The 20,643-nt window shown below is 39.4% G+C and overlaps 1 protein-coding gene across 3 annotated transcripts in view; it reads left to right on the forward strand.

Moving 5' to 3' along the window:
• The window catches only part of LOC131435566 (potassium voltage-gated channel protein Shal), a 556,411-nt gene extending 539,085 nt beyond the window's left edge, over nt 1-17,326 (forward strand). For all 3 annotated transcript variants that reach the window (XM_058603589.1, XM_058603591.1, XM_058603590.1), the window contains one exon: nt 13,022-17,326. In XM_058603589.1, coding sequence (XP_058459572.1) covers nt 13,022-13,045 — 24 coding nt within the window. In that variant the 3' untranslated portion in view covers nt 13,046-17,326. The remainder of the gene's footprint in view (nt 1-13,021) is intronic.
• Nucleotides 17,327-20,643: the final 3,317 nt, after the last annotated feature.

The raw sequence follows: 20,643 nt of genomic DNA on the forward strand, positions 1-20,643 counted from the left end.
CAAGTTTTAAACGTGCCGCGGTGTGTATTTCCTCGTGTTCGTTGATGATAAATAATGCAAAAAGGGAATATAAATTGCAGAGCACGTACATTACACTGATACATCATTCATGGAAATAAGTACAAACTATAAAGGAGTGAAAAATATTTATGTATGAATTAATTAAAAATGTACAATGAGTGGATTGACAGAGTAGAACAGCGACAAAGAAGTGCGCCGCGTACGAAGCACAGTGGTTCGAATCAATAAAAACGTGGACATAAATCAATAGCTGCCAAACCGTTATTTTAATGCATATAGTTGCTTTGAAGAAATTATTTACAAATATATACCGCGTAATTTGATCATATCATTAATTGTTCATGGCCTACTTTGACAAAAAATGTAACCATAACTTTTTTATCTGAAGAGATAGAAATTTTTTTCTTCTACAAGGTTTTAGAACTATTAAAAATAATTTACTTTGTCAAATATACCAAAAGTCTAGGTCGCACCGTTTCGGATATACAAAGCGTTTTTATGGCAACCCCCTTAAAATCAGTTTTTTATTCATAAATTGTTTCGAGTTATTTTGTTATGCATACTTTGTTTGGAATAATTGTATAATTAATAAAATCGCATATTTTTGTTGAAGATAGTGCATAGGTTTGGTTTTTTCCTGGCAAAGTTATGCAACATTTTACCTTTTTTTTACCTAGGATAAAACCTTGCACCGAAGCGAAATATGCAACTTTATGCAGCTGATTTTTACAAAGTTTGTAGGAAAAGATGTGCCCAATATCATAAAAAAATCTAAGTGGAACTCGGTGGAACTTTTTTTTTAGGTCTTTTCAAAGTTAGTTTTAATTACGGAATTATGGCAACCCCCTTAAAACTAGTTTTCTAGTCATAACTTGTTTCGTGTAATTTTTTTATGCATACTTCGTTTGGAATAATTGTAGAAAATATAGAATTTCATAATTTTGTAGAAGCTAATGCATAAGTTTATTCTTTTCTGGAAAATTTCTGCATAATTTTACCTTTTTTACCTTTTTTACCTTTTTTACCTTTTTTTATATATATAAAAAATAGGTATAGAATTCGCTCAAACTTTCGAAAAATTTTCCGAGGCCCGGAGGGCCGAATGTCATATACCAATCGATTCAGCTCGACGAACTGAGCAAATGTCTGTGTGTGTGTGTGTGTGTGTGTGTGTGTGTGTGTGTGTGTGTGTGTGTGTGTGTGTGTGTGTGTGTCTGTATGTGTGTTGTCAACTAAGAGGTCTAGATCTCAGAGATGGCTGGACCGATTTTGATCAAACTAGTCGCAAATGAAAGGTCTCCCCGTCACCCAGAACGCTATTGAATGGTTTTGAGATCGGATGTTTACTTTTTGTGTTATACGAAGTTTTATGTCAAAATTATCAGTTTTTTGACAGTATCTGTCACAATTGACCTTGAAAACAGAATATGTTTTCAGACTTAGATTCCGCACGGTAATAGCTATCCAACAAGCCATAGATTGTTCAAATCCGTCCATTTTTAACGGAGATATCGATTTTTTTGTGTAAGCGATTTTTCCCCCATATTCCAGCAGTAGAAGTTCTGAGCGCTGTATGGCAAAGAAAGGCTTGGGAGCAACGTAAAACATGATTTTTTATACTGTTACATACAATAGTTTCTAAGTACCAAAAAGACTGTGAACAGCATTATTTTTCATGACATTTTGCCTCGGACCAATTTTAGCACGGTTCGTTTTTGGCAACATAATCGTTCGAATGATGGCAGTACTTCCGAATTCTGAACAATTTCATAATTATATTGATTTAAACTGCTTACAGCACTAAATGCTGGAAGAACAAAACACCCATATACCATTTGAATCAGTTCGTCGAGATCAGAAAATGCGTATGTGACAAATAATTTCACTCAATTTTTTACCTTATTTTCGAAGATGATTCAACCGTTTTCTACAAACTCAGATTCATATGAAAATTCGTATGCTCCTAAACAAGGTTCCTGAATTATGTTTGGATCCGACTTCTGGTTCCGGAACTACAGGATGATATGTGAAACGAAATTAAAATTGTGTAACTTATTTTCCTCGTAGATGGCTGAACCGATCTAAGATTCAAATGATATCTAAGAATCAGCTAAGATTTGCTGATTTGAATAGTCGACAACCAAATAAACTTATTTCAGTTTTAGTGGTATTCAGTTTTCGATTCGGAAGACACCCAACAATTTAACTCGTACTACGATTTCTCAAAGATGTCTATACTGATTTTTAAACATATTGAAACAAATGTAAACTAATCAGGTGAATTTGTCTGACTTCGGCTACACCGATTTTCGAATTCCGGCTCCAGTATCGAATCGTTTCTCAAAGCTCAATCGTTTTCTCAAATAAAGCCAAATCGAATTTCAGAAAAAAATTCAAATTAAAATAAACTTATAGTCCCACACAAAATTAATTAATTTTATTCAATGCTGACTTCCGATTCTGGAATTACAGGAGGATTATTTTTCAAAATTCAAACCGATATAGAAGATGATAATCCCGAAAAGCTTGAAAGTTTGACTCAAAACTATTGCAATTTATTCGTCATATGGCCACACGAATCGGTTTGGTTTATGCTGGTTCCTGAATACCGGCTCTGGAAGTACCTTAAATTACCGTAAATTCTAAAGTGGAACTCACTTCGACATATCAGGAAAAGTTTAATCGATTGTAACCTTTTTAGATAGAGTAATGAGTGATTAAAATGTCAAATTGCAGCTCAAAACGACGGTCATTAAAATAATGTCATGAAAACCGAAGAATATTCATGAAAAAAAAAAACACATGCGGATTGATAAAAAAAGGTATCATCTCACTGATAGGTGGATTAAGCACGTTTTTACCTAGGAAACCTTGTGCCGAAGCGAAATATGCAACTTAATGCAGCAAACTTTAATAATACTTATAGGAGAACATGTACCTTATCCAATTTATTTTCCAATGAGAATATCTTGAGTACTCTTCGTGTGACTCATTTTCACTATGGTCATGCTGAAACCATGAATGGTTAAGAAACAGAGGGCGTCACGCGTCTGCTATTTCTGTAACTCACTTTTGCAGTGAGCGTCGCCCGATCAACATCTCGTCTTAAAAATCGTGTTGTTTCGCGATAACTCAATTTATTTACACGTTTAAACATGAAGTCTCTTCGTAAAGGTTTGTTCTTTAACAATACTTTATCATATTTTGTCTAGAAAACATTTTTCCATTTTTTAAATATGTGTTGAAGTTTTGATAATTTTTCGGATTTTCAATAATTAAAACTAAATTTTAAAAGGCCTAAAATTGCATCTAGTTCCACTTAGATTTATTCTAATATTGTCAATTGTGAAAAATAACAAAGTAAAAATCGCAACAATTTGCTTAAGTTGCGCGTGCAAGCATGAACTTGTTTATGCGTGTTTACGCGCGTCCAGACTGGTAGTCGGAAATAGGATAGAAATATCTTTCATATATTTGCATACGTGCATAGCATGTATAGTAATAATCCATGGGGTATTTCGCACAAAGCCTTTTTTCAACAGCCTGTAAAATATAACAAAGATACAAAAATTCGTCCAAGGCATGAATGTACGGTTTTTTCTTAGGTTTCAAATAAGCGATTCCATAAAATAACCTTTATAGTTTATTGAATGAAAAAAGTTAAAAATTAATAAACAAATAAAAAAAATCCATACTTGGGCACGAGGAAAAACAGCAGTGAAAAAACGATGACAGATGTTTTTTGTAGACTCCTAGTAGCGTCTGACCCACTGATTTCGAATATTTATTACTAACCTATCAAAACTAGAAAGAAATTGTCACTGGAAGCAATTGATATGCTAGAACTTACAACAGAACAAGAAATTAGCGATACGGAAAACTCGGATGATAGCGTGACTGATACTGATTGATCGAATGCAATGCGACTAAGTGACATATTGTAATGATTTATTAGGTAACATTAACTACCTAGTTGATTGATTAGGTTGTGAAAAGTATTGGGAAAAGTTACTCATTTGAATGCTAACTTTGTAGTAGATACTTAGGTAATAGAGATAAATTCTACGCAGGTAAATCCAAAAAAACTGTTTTTAAAATAAAGCGAATATCTCAAAAAATATTTTTTTTACATTACTCATGTCTTCAGCAAAAATACTTGAAATGTTTTTTTCTTTGAAATGAGATAGAAAAAAATATTTTCGTCAAAAACAAAATTATTTTTTTTCGAAATCGGTGCTACCTCCTTAACCAAAATTAAGGTGCTACTTTCAAAAGAAGCGTTATATAATTTTGTAAAACTTCTTCGAAGACACGTTAGCTCTTAAAAATCAGTGAAAGTCTGTACAGACTTGTGACCGTCTTTTTCCAGTTTTGGACCACTGTGCGCCCTCTGTTTCTTAATCATTCATGGTTTCAGCATGACCATAGTGAAAATGAGTCACACGAAGAGTACTCAAGATATACTCATTGGAAAATAAATTGGATAAGGTACATGTTCTCCTATAAGTATTATTAAAGTTTGCTGCATTAAGTTGCATATTTCGCTTCGGCACAAGGTTTCCTAGGTAAAAAAAGGTAAAATTATGCATAAATTTTCCAGAAAAGAATAAACTTATGCATTAGCTTCTACAAAATTATGAAATTCTATATTTTCTACAATTATTCCAAACGAAGTATGCATAAAAAAATTACACGAAACAAGTTATGACTAGAAAACTAGTTTTAAGGGGGTTGCCATAATTCCGTAATTAAAACTAACTTTGAAAAGACCTAAAAAAAAAGTTCCACCGAGTTCCACTTAGATTTTTTTATGATATTGGGCACATCTTTTCCTACAAACTTTGTAAAAATCAGCTGCATAAAGTTGCATATTTCGCTTCGGTGCAAGGTTTTATCCTAGGTAAAAAAAAGGTAAAATGTTGCATAACTTTGCCAGGAAAAAACCAAACCTATGCACTATCTTCAACAAAAATATGCGATTTTATTAATTATACAATTATTCCAAACAAAGTATGCATAACAAAATAACTCGAAACAATTTATGAATAAAAAACTGATTTTAAGGGGGTTGCCATAAAAACGCTTTGTATATCCGAAACGGTGCGACCTAGACTTTTGGTATATTTGACAAAGTAAATTATTTTTAATAGTTCTAAAACCTTGTAGAAGAAAAAAATTTCTATCTCTTCAGATAAAAAAGTTATGGTTACATTTTTTGTCAAAGTAGGCCATGAACAATTAATGATATGATCAAATTACGCGGTATATATTTGTAAATAATTTCTTCAAAGCAACTATATGCATTAAAAGAACGGTTTGGCAGCTATTGAATCATGTCCACGTTTTTATTGATTCGAACCACTGTGCGACGGATCGGGTGGGCGAACGAAAGCTCGAAAGTAAAACACTGCGGAATCAGCTCTTAAGCTCTTCAACATAACGGCATAGCAGTGTGTTTGGTTAATAATTTGAGCCTGAAATTCACTCTTTGAGTGTTTACTTGGAAGTCCCTCCGGTTGCATTTCTCGATGTTGAAAGGGTACAAACAAGATAATGTAACTCTGTATGGGTTAAAGGTAACTAATTATTTTTTTATATGTGTATTATTTATTGGAATTTGAATTATTTTTACACTAAAATTTGTTCAGCACAGTTTTGGTTTTTCAGCTTAATTATACCAGTAAGGTCTGATTATTACCAGTATGGAAAATTTAATTTAACCATTTAATATGTATATTCAATATCGTTTGGCAGGGGCGGTGAAACATGTTAAGCCCAGGTGGGTAATTTTTGGTTCCGGGGAAATTGACCCACTATTTTGAAGCATTAATTCTAATGGAAATGTTATTTAAATAAAACTTACAAGTTTTTGAGCAATTTAATTCTTGCAGAACACTTATTTTGTTTGCACCGAAGTGCAACGTCAGCCGACATAAACTGTTATGTACTGACGAGTCGAATACGAAACATAAAGTATGTTCAAATTGCTAGCTTTCTGAAGAAGCTCATAGATTTTAGCAATTACTGTGTTCATTTTAAACTCATAAACGAATCCATAAATCAAGTCAAGGTTGATGCTCGTAGGTATAAGTGTATATGTTGAGCACCCAAGTACTAACGAACGCAACACCGGAAGACGCAATAGTTGTATAACATGGAGCGGCTGGAGAAGAACTATTCAGTTGCCCGTAGCATTCAACAGGCCGAACGTTGTCATGCTGTAGAATAACTACTTAACGAAGCAAAAGCTCAAATTAAGGTAACGCTTCCCCGTGGTCAGGTCGAAGAGAGACAACTCAATGCTTCCTCTTGCTTTGTCGCCAAAATTTCACCCTAAATTGCAAATTTCTCCAATACTAACCCGATTCACGAAAAATAAAAAACATACGATTGTCGATAAATGATTTTACTATGCATTTGGCAAAAAATATTAGTTAGGGAGCGTTTCGTTCGCGAGATTTCGTGGGAGTTTTGTTAAACATTTTATTTTCTTGTGTGTTGACAGTGCGAGTGTGTGAAAGAATAAGGAAAAACTCATTTAATCTTTCGATAAAAACGTCTATCATGCACAATTTATAAACGAATCGATAGAAAAACTAATTATCCAGAATCGTATGTTCTTGAAATTTCCGTTTTCTTCTCCGTTCTCTCGCAATTTTGGGTAAAGTGCGTGAAAACCCGGGATAGGCAGCAAACTGAACACCTGACCACGGCGAAAAGCTACCTTAAAAGGAATAACTTAGATTAAGCAGCTCACCTAGCAGCCCTTGTTTTAAGCAATCACCCCTTCGATTGGACGAAGAAAGTCAACACTTTCCATTGGAGAATTATCATTTTGTCGAGATTCGTTTCATAGAATGTATTTCCGCTGGATGCCATTTCACCGATTGTGAATCGCAGCTCTATGATTGATTTAACAGATGTTTTATGAATTTTTGTATGTATATTTTTGTTAGAGAATGTAACTTCGACCAACTACGTACTAAGCTCGGTATGTTCGACACAGATAGAAGTCATTCTTGTAAGATTCAGTCATTTAACGAATTACGTTCATTTGAATTGTTTCATATGTCTAGGAGGCAAGAGGCAATGAAATCATACGAAAAATTATAATGCCTTATAGTCAATTAATTTCCAAGTAGACATGTCAATTTTCAGTACGATTCAGCCTCTTGTTTTATTCTGAAAGTTGAAGTTTATCTATAAGTTTGGCAACATGATGGGAATGGAAAAAAATAATTTTCGTTTTCTCATAAACCATTATTTTCTGAGAGTCAAAACGACGCAGGAAATCAATGAAATGATGGATAGATATTATGGTGTTATTACTTCTTAAAATTATATTTTAAACTCGTGTGATATTTGCTTCGAGAGTTTTGTGATGACCGAAATTCCACTGCCCTTCGTCCGATAAATGAAGGGACACAAATGGCATACGGATTAGTACTGAGTGCACGCGCCATATTTTGAACGGGATTTTGCATGTGAAAATGTTATCCAGCCTCTGAGTACTAAACATGCCAACTCCAGACCTAAAACCCGAACGCGAGCGCACTTCGGAAGAAAGTTTGGCATTGCTAATGTGGAATCGGGTGAACTTTTGACGTCAATTGGTAATTGTTGTTGAAACTATTATTATTCCCCATAGAACAGAATGAGCCCTCAGCAATGCACAAGTGCTCCAAAGCGATCGAAGCAAAGCAAATTCCTGGCACTCTATTCTTTTTGTGGAATTTGGCCCCTCTGTTTCAACAGACCTCGCAGCCGATTCTTGGCGTGCAGGATCATTGCATGATTAGTACTACGATTCTACTACTATGATACCTTGAGTCGGTTTTCTTTGATAACATTTTCTTACCTTACCTTACCTAACTGCATACGTCTCCACATTACTCGGTCCATGGCTGCTCGTCGCCAGCCACTCAAGGCACGGGCTTCTGAGATCACTCTCCATTTAATCGATCCATCTTGCTCGCTGCGCTCCTCTTCTTCTTGTACCAGTGGGATTAATCTAATCCCATTTTTACTGGGCTGTCGTCAGACATCCTTATGACATGCCCAGCCCATCGTAGACGTCCGATTTTAGCTGTCCGTACGACGGGTGATTCTCCTAGTAACTGTTGCAATTCGTGATTCATACGCCGTCTCCACGTTCCGTCTTCCATCTGCACTCCGCCATAGATGGTCCTCAGTACCTTTCTTTCGAAAACACTGCGAGCGCGTTAGTCCACTGCCAGCATAGTCCAGGTCTCGTGGCCATAGAGAACAACCGGTCTAATGAGCGTTTTGTAGATGGTCAATTTCGTGCGGTTGTGTACTTTTCTCGATCGGAGGGTTTTTCTGAGTCCAAAGTACGCACGATTTCCTGCCAAAATACGTCTCTGTATTTCTCTGCTGGTGTCATTATCGGCGGTCACCAATGAGCCCGAATACACGAACTCGTCAACCACCTCGATATCGTCACCGTCTATCAATATTCGTGATGGGAGGCGTAGTGTTTCTTCTCTAGAGCCTCTTCCTCTCATGTATTTTGTTTTCGAAGCATTTATGGCCAGTCCGATACGCCTAGCTTCAGCCTTCAGTCCGATGTAGGTTTCTGTCATCTTCTCAAGGTTACGTGTCACAATATCAATATCGTCAGCAAAGCCAAAAAGTTGTACGAACTTTCGGAAGATCGTGCCACTCGTGTCGATCCTCGCACTTCGAATCACACCTTCTAGGGCAATATTGAACAAGATACAAGAAAGTCCATCACCTTGACGTAGCCCTCTCCGAGATTCGAAGGGACTCGAGAGCGTCTCAGATACTCGGACGTAACACGTCACTCTATCCATCGTTGCTTTGACCAATCGCGTCAGTTTATCCGGGAAACTGTATTCGTGCATGATCCGCCATAGCTGTTCTCGATCGCTTGTGTCGTATGCCGCTTTGAAGTCAATGAATAGGTGATGCGTGGGTACATTGTATTCACGACACTTCTGGAGTACTTGTCTTATCGCGAATATGTGATCCGTAGTGGCGCGGGCTCCAGTACATCCCGCTTGGTACGACCCTACGAATTCCTTAGCTATTGGTGATAGACGACGGCAAAGGATTTGGAAGAGTACCTTGTAGGCGGTGTTGAGCAATGTGATTGCGCGGTAATTGCAACAATATAGCTTATCGCCCTTTTTGTAAACGGTAAACATACCACTCCATCCATCCATTCCTGCGGTAGAATCTCCTCCTCCAAAATCTTAGAAATCATCCAGTGCAGTGCTCTAGCCAGTGCCTCTCCTTCATGTTTGAGCAGCTCGCCTGGCAACTGGTCATTGCCTGCGGCTTTGTTGTGCCTCAGCTTGCCGATCTCCTCACTTATCTCCGACAGATAAGGGGCTGGGAATCTGTCGTCGGCTGAGCGTGCACCCAGATTGATTCCTGTACCGTTCTCTGTATCTTGTGCTTCGCCATTCAGATGCTCTTCATAGTACTGGTTCCATCGGTGAGAAGGTTACCACTGGTGTCTCTGCACATTTCGATCTGTGGCGTGTAGCCTCTACGTGAGCGGTTCACCTTCTCATAGAACTTCCGTGTGTCATTTGCGCGGTACATCTGTACCATCGCTTCGCGATCTTAGTCTTCCTAGTGGCGATTTTTCCTCCGAAAACCCGTGTTCTGTCTGTTCCGGGCCTGTCTGTATCGTTCCTCGTTCGCTCTCATGCGGTGCTGCAGCATCCTCGCCCTTGCTGCATTCTTCTCTTCGACCAACTGCTGACATTCGCCGTCAAACCAGTCATTTCCTCGATTCGATAACCTTGAACCTAGTTCGGTTGCAACAATGCTACTCACAACGGACCTTATGTTCCTCCAGCCGTCTTCAAGAGTCGCCGCGCCAAGCTGCTCTTCCGTTGGTAGCACTTGCTCCAGTTGTTGCGTGTATTCCTCTGCAATACGAACGCTACGCAGATGCTCGAGATTGAGCCCGGCGTTCCTGTGCGACGAGTGTTGTGCACCGTCGATAGTTTTGAGCGCATACAAACCGCGACAAGGTAGTGGTCAGAATCAATGTTGGCATTGCGGTAGATGCGGACATTGATGACGTCGGAGAAGAATCGCCCGTCGATGAGAACGTGGTCGATTTGATTTTCCGTATGTTGATCAAGTGATCTCCAGGTGGCTTTGTGGATATCGTTGCGGGGGAAGATAGTGCTTCGTACTACCATTCCTCGGAAGACTGCAAAGTTTACGCACCGTTGACCGTTGTTGTTTGTAACCGCGTGCAGGCTCTCCAGCCCGATCACGGGCCTGTATATTGCCTCCCGGCCTACCTGAGCATTCATGTCGCCGATGACGAGTTTTACATCCCGCCGTGGACAGCTGTCGTAGGTTCGTTCCAACTGCGCGTAAAATGCTTCCTTTTCGTCATCGGGTCTCGTCTCATGTGGGCAGTGCACGTTGATGATGCTGTAATTGAAGAAACGGCACTTGATCTTCAATACGCACATTCTATCACTGATTGGCTGCCACCCAATCACGCGCTGGCGCATCTTGCCCAACATTAAAAATCCCGTTCGTAGAACGTTGGTTGTGCCACAGCACTAGTAGAAGGTAGCCGCTCGATACCCACTTTTCCACACCTTCTGTCCCGCCCAACAAAGTTCCTGCAGTGCTACGACTTCGAAGCCGCGGATTTGAAGCTTATCATGCAGCATTCGGTCGTATCCTGGGAAGCCAAGCGATTTGCAGTTCCATGTGCCAAACTTCCAATCGTAGTCCTTAGTTCGTCGCGTAGGTCTTTGCCGATTATTCCGAGTCGTATTTCTTTCTTGATCGTTCGTAACTTCCTTTTTCCGAGCGGCTTGTTAGGCCTGCACCAACCTCCTGTTTCGCCGGAGGGCCATCGTGTCAGCACTGTCTAGAGTCGCACACTGACACAAGGACGGTAATCAACCGCTCCTAACATGGAGAGCAGACGCTGTTTTGAGCCGCCCCAACGTGGAGAACAGACGCTAGGGTAGGCTGGCTCTCTGTAAAGAGATGGCAGATAACATTTTCTACAAATGTCGGTCTGTAATGTGGTCTTTGAAGGTTGTTTTCCTTATTAAATTTCTTACGCAAATAACATTTGCACTGATTTTTAGAGTCTATAGAGTGATCTCTAGCTGACTTTTTGAAAAAAGTCTATTTGTCCGTATAGTTTCACCGATCGAGATAAAATTTAGCACAGTTCTTATTAGACCTAAAAGGAACACAAAAAATTTGGTGGAACTGAATTCAAAACTTTTTCGCACCCTGGTGATCATCTACCGAGCTGTTTAGATACGTTTTCTTGGTGCAGAAAAGTACATCAAAGCTCTAGGCTGATAGTGGTATTCATGCATGACAATTTTGCATGGGCTACATCGGAAAAGAGAAAACTATCCACAGTGAGTATAACAGCGGGAGAAAGACTGTTTTTTACTAGATAATGCACCGAAACACAAGGTCAGTTGAACTACGACTAACGGTATAGGGCATTCAGCAGAAAACATGATGATATCAGTGTGCAACCTGCCAAGACCATCGCTACAACGCAATATTGATAAAAAAAACTAAACTGAATTTATGGTGACTATACGTCATAACAAAAAACATGAAATAAATAATTCTCAGGATGTTCGTTCTCCAGCATTTTTCGTTGTACATTATATATATTTTTTACTACACGGGCAAAATTCCGATTCAAGAAATGAGCAAAACGAGTCATGATTTGGGGAAAATAGTATATTTTCATGTTATGATAATACACCAAGATTAAAAGTTCTCGGATCATGATTCATTTGGACTGATTTCGTTGAAATTTAGCGTAACGCATTTGACGTTGTTGGGTATAACTTCAGGCGTGTTTCTGCTACAATGGTAATTTTCGCAACATTAATTTCAATTATGAATTAAATGGAATGGTGTGAAAGTGTGTGGCGTATTGTTTACACGATTTCAACTAATGTCTCAAATAATGCACATTTGAATAGCAAAACAGTGAAAAGCACAACGAATTTCTTTTAATCTGAAGCATCAACAATTAAAATATGTTTTTGAACAATTCTAGTTGGAATGCCGAGTAGTTTTGACAGTTCACTTGGAACCGCACCAAAGAGTCAAAGACAAAACCGTAAAACTAATTAAACATACTTTTGGTGTATCTACTGACCCCGTAATGAATGGTTTTATAAAATCATAGATCAAGATAAATTTCAACAAGCACAATTCTCTCCTGCTATAAACGTAAGTTGTATCCGAAATTGCTGTATATAATTTGACTCTGTTTATATTTCTGATAATTATTTATATTCTTACCACAAAAGCATTCCAATACCTAGGCGATTCCTGAAATACTCAAACCTGAAAATAATCATTTATTCAGGTTACAAATTTCAAGAAAATGATAAAAAATTTGACCCAAGGGGTCGCCTGCTGATTCAGGATTGTGATTTTGTGACAGTTTGTATAACTTTAAACTACTAACACTCTTACTATGACTAAGTTTTTTGTATACCTTTTCTTGTTTGTGTTAAATCTTCAGAGCTGTTCGTATACTTAGATTTTGTTTGTTATTTCGTGCACTTTGTTTATTCCAAAATCCAAATATAGCACTCACTTTCATTCACGTATTTTATACCCGTAGCATTTGGTTTGTCGAAATATACGTGTTTCGATTCAAAACGCTACATTTTCACCGTTATACCTTATACATAAACAAGATCAGTTCGACAAATTCGAATCGCTCATGCTTTAAGACCATGTGTAAATATAAACAGTAATCTCTCAGCAATAACAAATCGCGTCGTCTATCACCCCGTCCAGAACATTAATTTCAATCTCGGTCCGCCTAACGCAGCTCCCATCAACACACCTAAATTGACTACATTTTATCCATAAATCGCTCAGTCTCGGTTTCCAATATTCCATTTCAGCAGCGACTCGTCCGTGGTTCGACTCGTAGCCTTGCTAACCGAAAGACTTCAATTTTCTCTCTCCGCAGAGCTACACCTCAGCGAACCAATGATGTCAGGAGGACGATATTCCCCTGCGGGAAAGGAAAAAGTCGTAATAGATTCCGGTAGCCACCACCGATGACAGAGGGAACCGCAGCCAGTACGAGTGAGCTCATCAACCGATTAGCCCCAAATCCCGAATTAGCAGCCCGAAGCCCACAGCAAACCATTGTCATCGCCGCCTTTGTTTTTGCCAAGGCCCCGCCGTACTGTCGTCCGTGTTGATTGCAGTCCCGACTGCCTGTTCGGTGCCCCCACAAGGGATTCCTCTCCAGCAGCAGCAATATCAGTTCGTAGCAGGCCGCGGTTAAGGACAGCAGCCAAGCAGTGATGATGGTTGCATGCAGCCCACAGTTTGTGTATATAATCGTCTAGCAGCAAGATGCATCACACAGGCGTCGGCCGGCCGTTTGTTGGTTGTAGCAGCCAGCCAGTAGCAGGCCAGTTTGGATGCAGGCCATTTAGTTTAGTAATTTCGCGGCGGAAGCCACGGTACATCATCACTGCTGGGCGAATTCCAGTTCGCCGGTCACCGCGGTTCAGCCATTTTGGGAAGATGTATCTCCGCTCAGCAATCGTCGCCATCGTTATCAAGCCACACTAACCTAGACCAGATAATTAATTATAGATGTACAGTGTTATTCTTTCTGAAGTTTTGAGGTGAAAATATGAAGATTAAGATCCACAAAAGTATATAAATATAAGAAGAGAAACCAATTTAACGAAAGCCAACCAAAAAAGAAAAAACGCGTAAAGGAAACCAGTTTTAGGGTAGACATAACAATTAACAATTCAGAATATAGTCTTGAAACTGTAACTGGAAAATCCAATTAAAAGTCTGTTTATTTACGGTGGAGCGAATTGGTGGAAACAAGTGGGAAACAGCTTTAAACAACTCGACTATTAATACAACTGTTGATTATCAGTTTTCAGATGAAACTCGATACATCATTGTATAAATGTTTTTTTCTTTTCTTCTTCCGATAAAGGTGTGCCATCCTTTCTCAAACTGTAAATAATGTGAATACAATTAACAAATCAGAAAGAGTAATTAACGAAAAAAAAATGAAAAATCGCATATCAAGTATGAAGTTGAAAAAAAGGCTACTGCGAATCAGTACCGACAAGCAAAAAAATATGTTGGAACTTGATCAGTTTAGAGTACGTTCGATATCATCCAGTTTTCGCTTCAATTATTTCATATAGTGTTTTTTACGAAACAAGTCCACTGAAATTGTTGGTTCATACTGCTTTAAGTTGTACGAAACAAAGATCGTTTCAAATTATTACGAACATTAGGTACTTCTACTGAGGAAAAATCGCGTTTCACTGTGTTAGGACTAAAATTGTCGACTGTGTTCTCAAGTCGAAAGCAAGCATCAGCAAGCCATACTTCGATATAATTTATTTTCTATCGTTCACTCAATGAAGATATTAAGGTCTGAGGCCAGTGTGTTTTAAAGCGTTTCAGAGGGCTATTTTCACGCTTCAAATCTGATTTTCTCAGAAACGGTGACGAATATCAAAAAACCCAACTGACAATCTGTCAGAAAATTAGTTTAGATTATTCTATGAAAATTTCAGAATAATTCATTGACTTTAGTGGCCCGGAAAGTCTTTTTTCTGAAGGAAAAATTTCATAACTGAAAACGCCGTATTTCAACTTGTTCATTGAATATCTCGCCTTCAAAAGCATGGATCAAAAATCTATCCTGACAATGTCTAGATAATTTAATTTAGATGCATAAAAACATATATGTTGTCGCGATAAAAATGAAGTGAATGTTATTTTTGTGAAGGTAAGTCGATTTCTAGGGCGGCACCATTTTAGTTCCCTGGTAACGTAACGAAACATGAGAGAGAAATAAAATCGGCTCAGAAAGGCTGCCAACCAAGCGGTAGCTTTCTTGGATTTTATGTGATGTAGTCAAACCGATGTAACCGAAAATATCAAAACTTTCTTGGCCACCGAGAGTCATTTTGTACGAGAGAGCATGGAGAGAAATGTAATACGCACAGCGAGCCACGTGGTTTTACGCGACCGACTGGCCTCAGCCCTTAACTTCTTACTGTGAGATTTCCTGTTCGTATGTTACCAGTCATACGAGTTGCTAGGACTAGATTAAATGAACCGAACAGATACCTCTCTCGTTATTAGGAACTAAAGACTGTGTAACTGTGAACTGTTGAATGGTTTCGGCTGCCGAGACATGTTTCCTAAGATGTGGCTTCGTTTATGCCCAAAATTCCTCAATTGGTCGAAGTTGTAGGCAATTTGGTGGATTCATGTCTTTTGGGACATCAGTGACATTTTTGGTAGTATGCCATTCTACCGTTGATTTCGAGTGGTGGCAAGAAGCAAGATCTAGCCAGAAGACAACAGGATCCTTGTGGCTTCGAATCATGGGTAGAAGTCGTTTTTGTAAACATTCCTTGATGTATATTTCGCTGTTCATTGAAGCAGTGGCGATGAAGGGTTTCGAAATCTTACCGCAGCTACAAATTGCTTGCCAGACCATAGCTTTCTTACCAAATTTTTCGACTTCAATCGATGTCTCGGACTGGTTTAACACTTGCCCTTCTCGTACCTTATAATATTGTGGTCCCGGCAAGGATTTGTAATCGAGTTTTGTTGTCCATGATTATGCAGTTCAAATTACCAGCAAGAATCGTATTGTACAGCTTTCGAACCCTCGGCCTGATCGATGCTTCTTGTTTCGGACTACGTTTTGGTTGTTTCTTCTTCTTAGAGGTTCGAAGATTCAAACGTTCTTTAGCACGAAGAACATTTGACTTCGAAGTGCCCACTTTTTTGGCCACATCCTGAACTGAAATCTCATTCTTTTGCTCGAACGCCTTCAGTATACGTATTGCATTTCACACGGCTTTTTGACTTAATCCTTCTATTTTTGCTATCTTTCTCAGTGACAGTCCGCGTTCTGTGCGCCATTTATACACAGTTTTTCGACGTTGTTCTGGTGACAATCCACGCATTTCGAAACAAACTAATGAAAACGAATAAACAACTGCACAAGTGGTTAGAGAAGAGTGTAAACAACAGGACGCAACCATAAAAATTGACAGATTCTGAACCATTGCGAAATGGCAGCGGTTTTTGGTTGCGTCCATACTTTCTGGGACAGTCTTTAGTACTTACTTTCTTTACTTTAAGGTCTGAGGATAATGGGTCGCGTATAGATTTTAAATCGACCACGTGGCTCCCTCAAATCCCTTTCCGTCTGTGTCTTTAGGAACATTTGAACTGACTGTGTTTCATAGGAAAATATAACTCAAATTTCATCGTGACAACAAATACGTAATGTCCAAATCGCATCTGAACTAAATCATCTATACTTCGTCTCGGTAGGTTCGTAATAAAACACTTGAAGGTCGAGATATTCCATGAAAAAGTAGAACTATGCCATTCCTTGCGTGGTAGTTTCAAGCGGTTTTCCAGTTCAAAAAAAATTCAACTCCAGCGGTAAACTCAATGAATCATTATGAAAATTTCACAGAATATTCTCAACCTAATTTCGAAGAAATCATCAGGTGGCTTTTCCGATATTCATTTCCATTTCAAAGACAATTTGATTTTAATCGAGAGAATATGAAAAAAACTGAGATATTAAATGTACATACTATCCTCAGCTCTTAGTGGTGAAAATTCCGTCTCCGGAACATGGCCGAGCGAATCGTAGATTTCCAGGATACTCGATCTTTTGCCACCGTTCTTCAGTGTCCCGCTTCACTGTTATTTTCCTCGATTGCTCACACCCAGAGAGTGCGAAGTCTGGCCCGCAATCGACGATCTCTTCCAAGTTCTTTGCTGAGCAAGAATGGCTTTTATCGTATCAAAGAATGCTCACTAGTAACTCTTCACGCGATTGAATCAGTGCCATCAAAGAGAGACGGATATCATCGCAGCAACAAAAACCCGGCATGGCTCATTTAACATAGAATAGATACCAGTGCGAGAGCAAACTTCTCTCGATGACATTTCTGAGAATCAAAGACTAGCACGCTGCTGTGGGGATTCTCTCTGAAGCAACAAACGGTCGCTTATTGTCGTTTCGCGATCCGATTCTGTATGGGCAGTGGATAATTGCAATAGAATCATTTTAATATTGCCGCTTATTGTAACTATGTGCATATAACCTTTGCATAAATTTATCTATGAAAATGTATGTGCACAGATAAAAATATTTTGTGAATTTACTTTTATTTTCATGCACATATTTGGAGCTGGTAATTCAATGGAATGTTACATTACAAAACTAAGCGATTTGTAAATATACAGCTTTTTTTTTTTTTTTTTATTCAACAATATAATATAATTTTTTTGGCACACTGCTTAAGCTCTAAGATGCCGGTTTTTTCTAATTTTAGTTAACGACTAACATAAAACTGTAATATTGGTGTTGAAATTGTCTATTCTCGAGAATCCAGCCTACAGCTGGCAATCCGCAGTTGTTGATGAACTGAATATAGCGTGTGTCTTCCAGATGACGTTGGTAAATATTTATGCTGGCCGCATCCTTTGGTCCGTATGGGTCCGCGGAAAACACCCCCAGGCTACGAAGACCCGGCGGGTGGCCCGCATGCTGGTCATCGATTGGAGCGGTCTTCCATTGGGGTTGATTGTTATGTTACGGAAGAGAATAAAAGAGACATAGACTAGTAAATATTGTAGAAAAAAGGGGTAAAAAGGGGATATGGGAACGAAATGCCTAGAAAACGACAGAGATCTAATTAGTTGACAACGAGATGGTGAAGAGACGGGGAAAGGGAGAACAGAAAAGTTAGTGACAACAAAAAGATCTAGTTAGTTCCAATGAAGATGGTGGACAGGACGAGGGGTCGATAGAATCGGGCGGATGTTAGTGTCGAACCTGCAGTTGGAGATTATTCTTAGCCATAGTTAAAATATCGTCGAGGAATGGGAGGAACTTTCTCTGCAAGATATAATAGATTACACTTGTATACGAATGTGTTTAAGGAATTGGTATATGAGAAGCATGTATGAACTATCCCGACTCGCCAACACATCCCGAACCGGAACCTCAGGCGGTCTACCTCGGGCCCTAAGGGATTCCAGTAGCTTCGACCTGGCGTCACGATACTCTACGCACGACCACACGACATGCTCGATGTCCTGGTAACCGTCGCCACAGGTGCAGAGATTGCTCTCCACGAGCCCAATACGCCGGAGATGTGCGTTGAATGTATAATGATTTGACATGAGCCGCGACATAACACGAATGAAATCGCGACTCACATTCATCCCCTTGAACCAAGGTTTCGTCGATACCTTAGGGATAATGGCGTGTAGCCATCGTCCCAGTTCGTCATTCGTCCATGAAGTTTGCCAACTTTCGAGAGTTTTCTGACGAGAAATACTGAAAAATTCATTGAAGCAGATTGGTCTTTCATAAATATCACCTTCTAATGCACCCACCTTAGCCAATGAGTCTGCCTTTTCATTGCCCGGAATGGAACAATGCGAAGGGACCCAGACTAACGATATTGAATAAGACCGTTCAGATAAAGTTCTCAAATGTTCCCGTATTTTCCCCAGGAAATATGGGGGATACTTTCCTGGCTTCATTGCCCGGAGAGCTTCTATTGAGCTTAGACTGTCCGTGACAATGAAGTAATGGTCTTTGGGCAAGGTTTCAATGATCTCGAGGGTGTACTGAATAGCAGCTAATTCTGCGACGTAAACTGAAGCCGGATCACTGAGTTTGTACGAAGCGGTGATGTTCTGATTGAAGATACCGAAGCCTGTGGACTCGTTGATGTTTGATCCGTCAGTGTAAAACACTTTTTCACAGTTGACTGTTCTTAGTTTATTATAAAAAATATTAGGGGCCACTTGAGGGCGTATGTGATCCGGAATTCCACGAATCTCTTCTCTCATGGATGTGTCGAAAAACACAGTAGAATCAGAAGTATCCAGGAAATGAGCACGGTTGGGAACAAACGAAGAAGGGTTAATATTCTGTGCCATGTAATCAAAATACAAGGACATAAAACGGGTCGGAGAATTGAGCTCGACAAGCCTTTCGAAGTTCTCAATCACCATCGGATTCAAAATATCGCATCGGATAAGCAATCGGTATGAGAGATCCCAGAATCGATTTTTCAACGGTAAGACGCCCGCGAGCACTTCGAGACTCATCGTATGAGTCGATTGCATGCAACCTAGGGCAATACGCAAACAACGATACTGAATTCTTTCCAGTTTAATGAAATGGGTGTTCGCGGCGGATCGGAAGCAGAAGCATCCATATTCCATTACGGACAATATCGTTGTTTGGTAAAGCCTGATCAAGTCTCCTGGGTGGGCACCCCACCAAGTTCCGGTTATTGTGCGAAGAAAATTGATTCTCTGCTGGCATTTTTGTTTCAGATACCTAATGTGACATCCCCAGGTGCCTTTGGAGTCGAACCAGACCCCGAGATATTTGAATGTGAAGACCTGAGCTATGTTTTCACCCCCTAGTTGAAGCTGTAGTTGTGCTGGTTCTCGCTTCCTTGAAAATACAACCAACTCAGTTTTCTCCGTAGAGAACTCGATACCCATTTGAAGAGCCCATATGGATAAGTTGGCAAGAGTATCTTGTAACGGCCCTTGCAGATCGCCAGCTTTGGGTCCTATAATAGACACAACGCTGTCGTCGGCAAGTTGTCTTAGCGTGCAAGATGTATTGATACATTTATCGATGTCGTTTACGTAAAAATTGTATAAAAGGGGGCTTAAGCATGAGCCCTGAGGAAGACCCATGTAACTGAATCGTATTGTCGACAAATCACCATGCGCGAAATACATGTATTTCTCGGACAATAGATTGTACAAAAAGTTATTCAAAATTGGTGAAAGACCATGCTGATGCAACTTCTCAGATAGGATATTTATGGAAACTGAGTCAAAAGCCCCCTTGATGTCTAGGAAAACTGATGCCATTTGTTCCTTACGAGCAAATGCCATTTGAATTTCTGTTGAGAGCAACGCAAGACAATCGTTCGTTCCTTTTCCTCTGCGGAAACCAAATTGTGTATCTGAAAGTAAGCCATTAGTCTCGACCCAATTGTCTAGACGAAACAGAATCATTTTTTCGAACAATTTCCGGATACAGGAAAGCATAGCAATCGGCCGATACGAATTGTGATCGGAGGCTGGTTTCCCTGGTTTTTGAATGGCAATAACTCTTACTTGTCTCCAGTCATGTGGGACAATATTATCCTCAAGAAGCCTATTGAATAAATTCAATAAGCGCCTTTTGGCAGAGTCAGGTAAATTTTTCAACAAGTTGAATTTGATTTTGTCTAACCCCGGAGATTTATTGTTACACGATAAGAGCGCAAGTGAGAACTCTACCATCGAAAACGGTATTTCGTTTGCATTTGACGTCGCGGCGCGGGAGATCCTCTGGTCCGGAGCAGAGTCTGGGCATACTTTTTTAGCGAAATCGAATATCCAGCGGTTAGAATATTCCTCGCTTTCGTTTGTGGTGTTTTTGTTGCGCATTCGTCGGGCTGTGTTCCAAAGAGTGCTCATCGATGTTTCTTTTGTTAATCCGTCGACAAACCGGCGCCAGTAACCGCTGCT

This window comes from Malaya genurostris, chromosome 3 (genome assembly GCF_030247185.1).
Source record: "Malaya genurostris strain Urasoe2022 chromosome 3, Malgen_1.1, whole genome shotgun sequence".
NCBI lineage: Eukaryota > Metazoa > Arthropoda > Insecta > Diptera > Culicidae > Malaya > Malaya genurostris.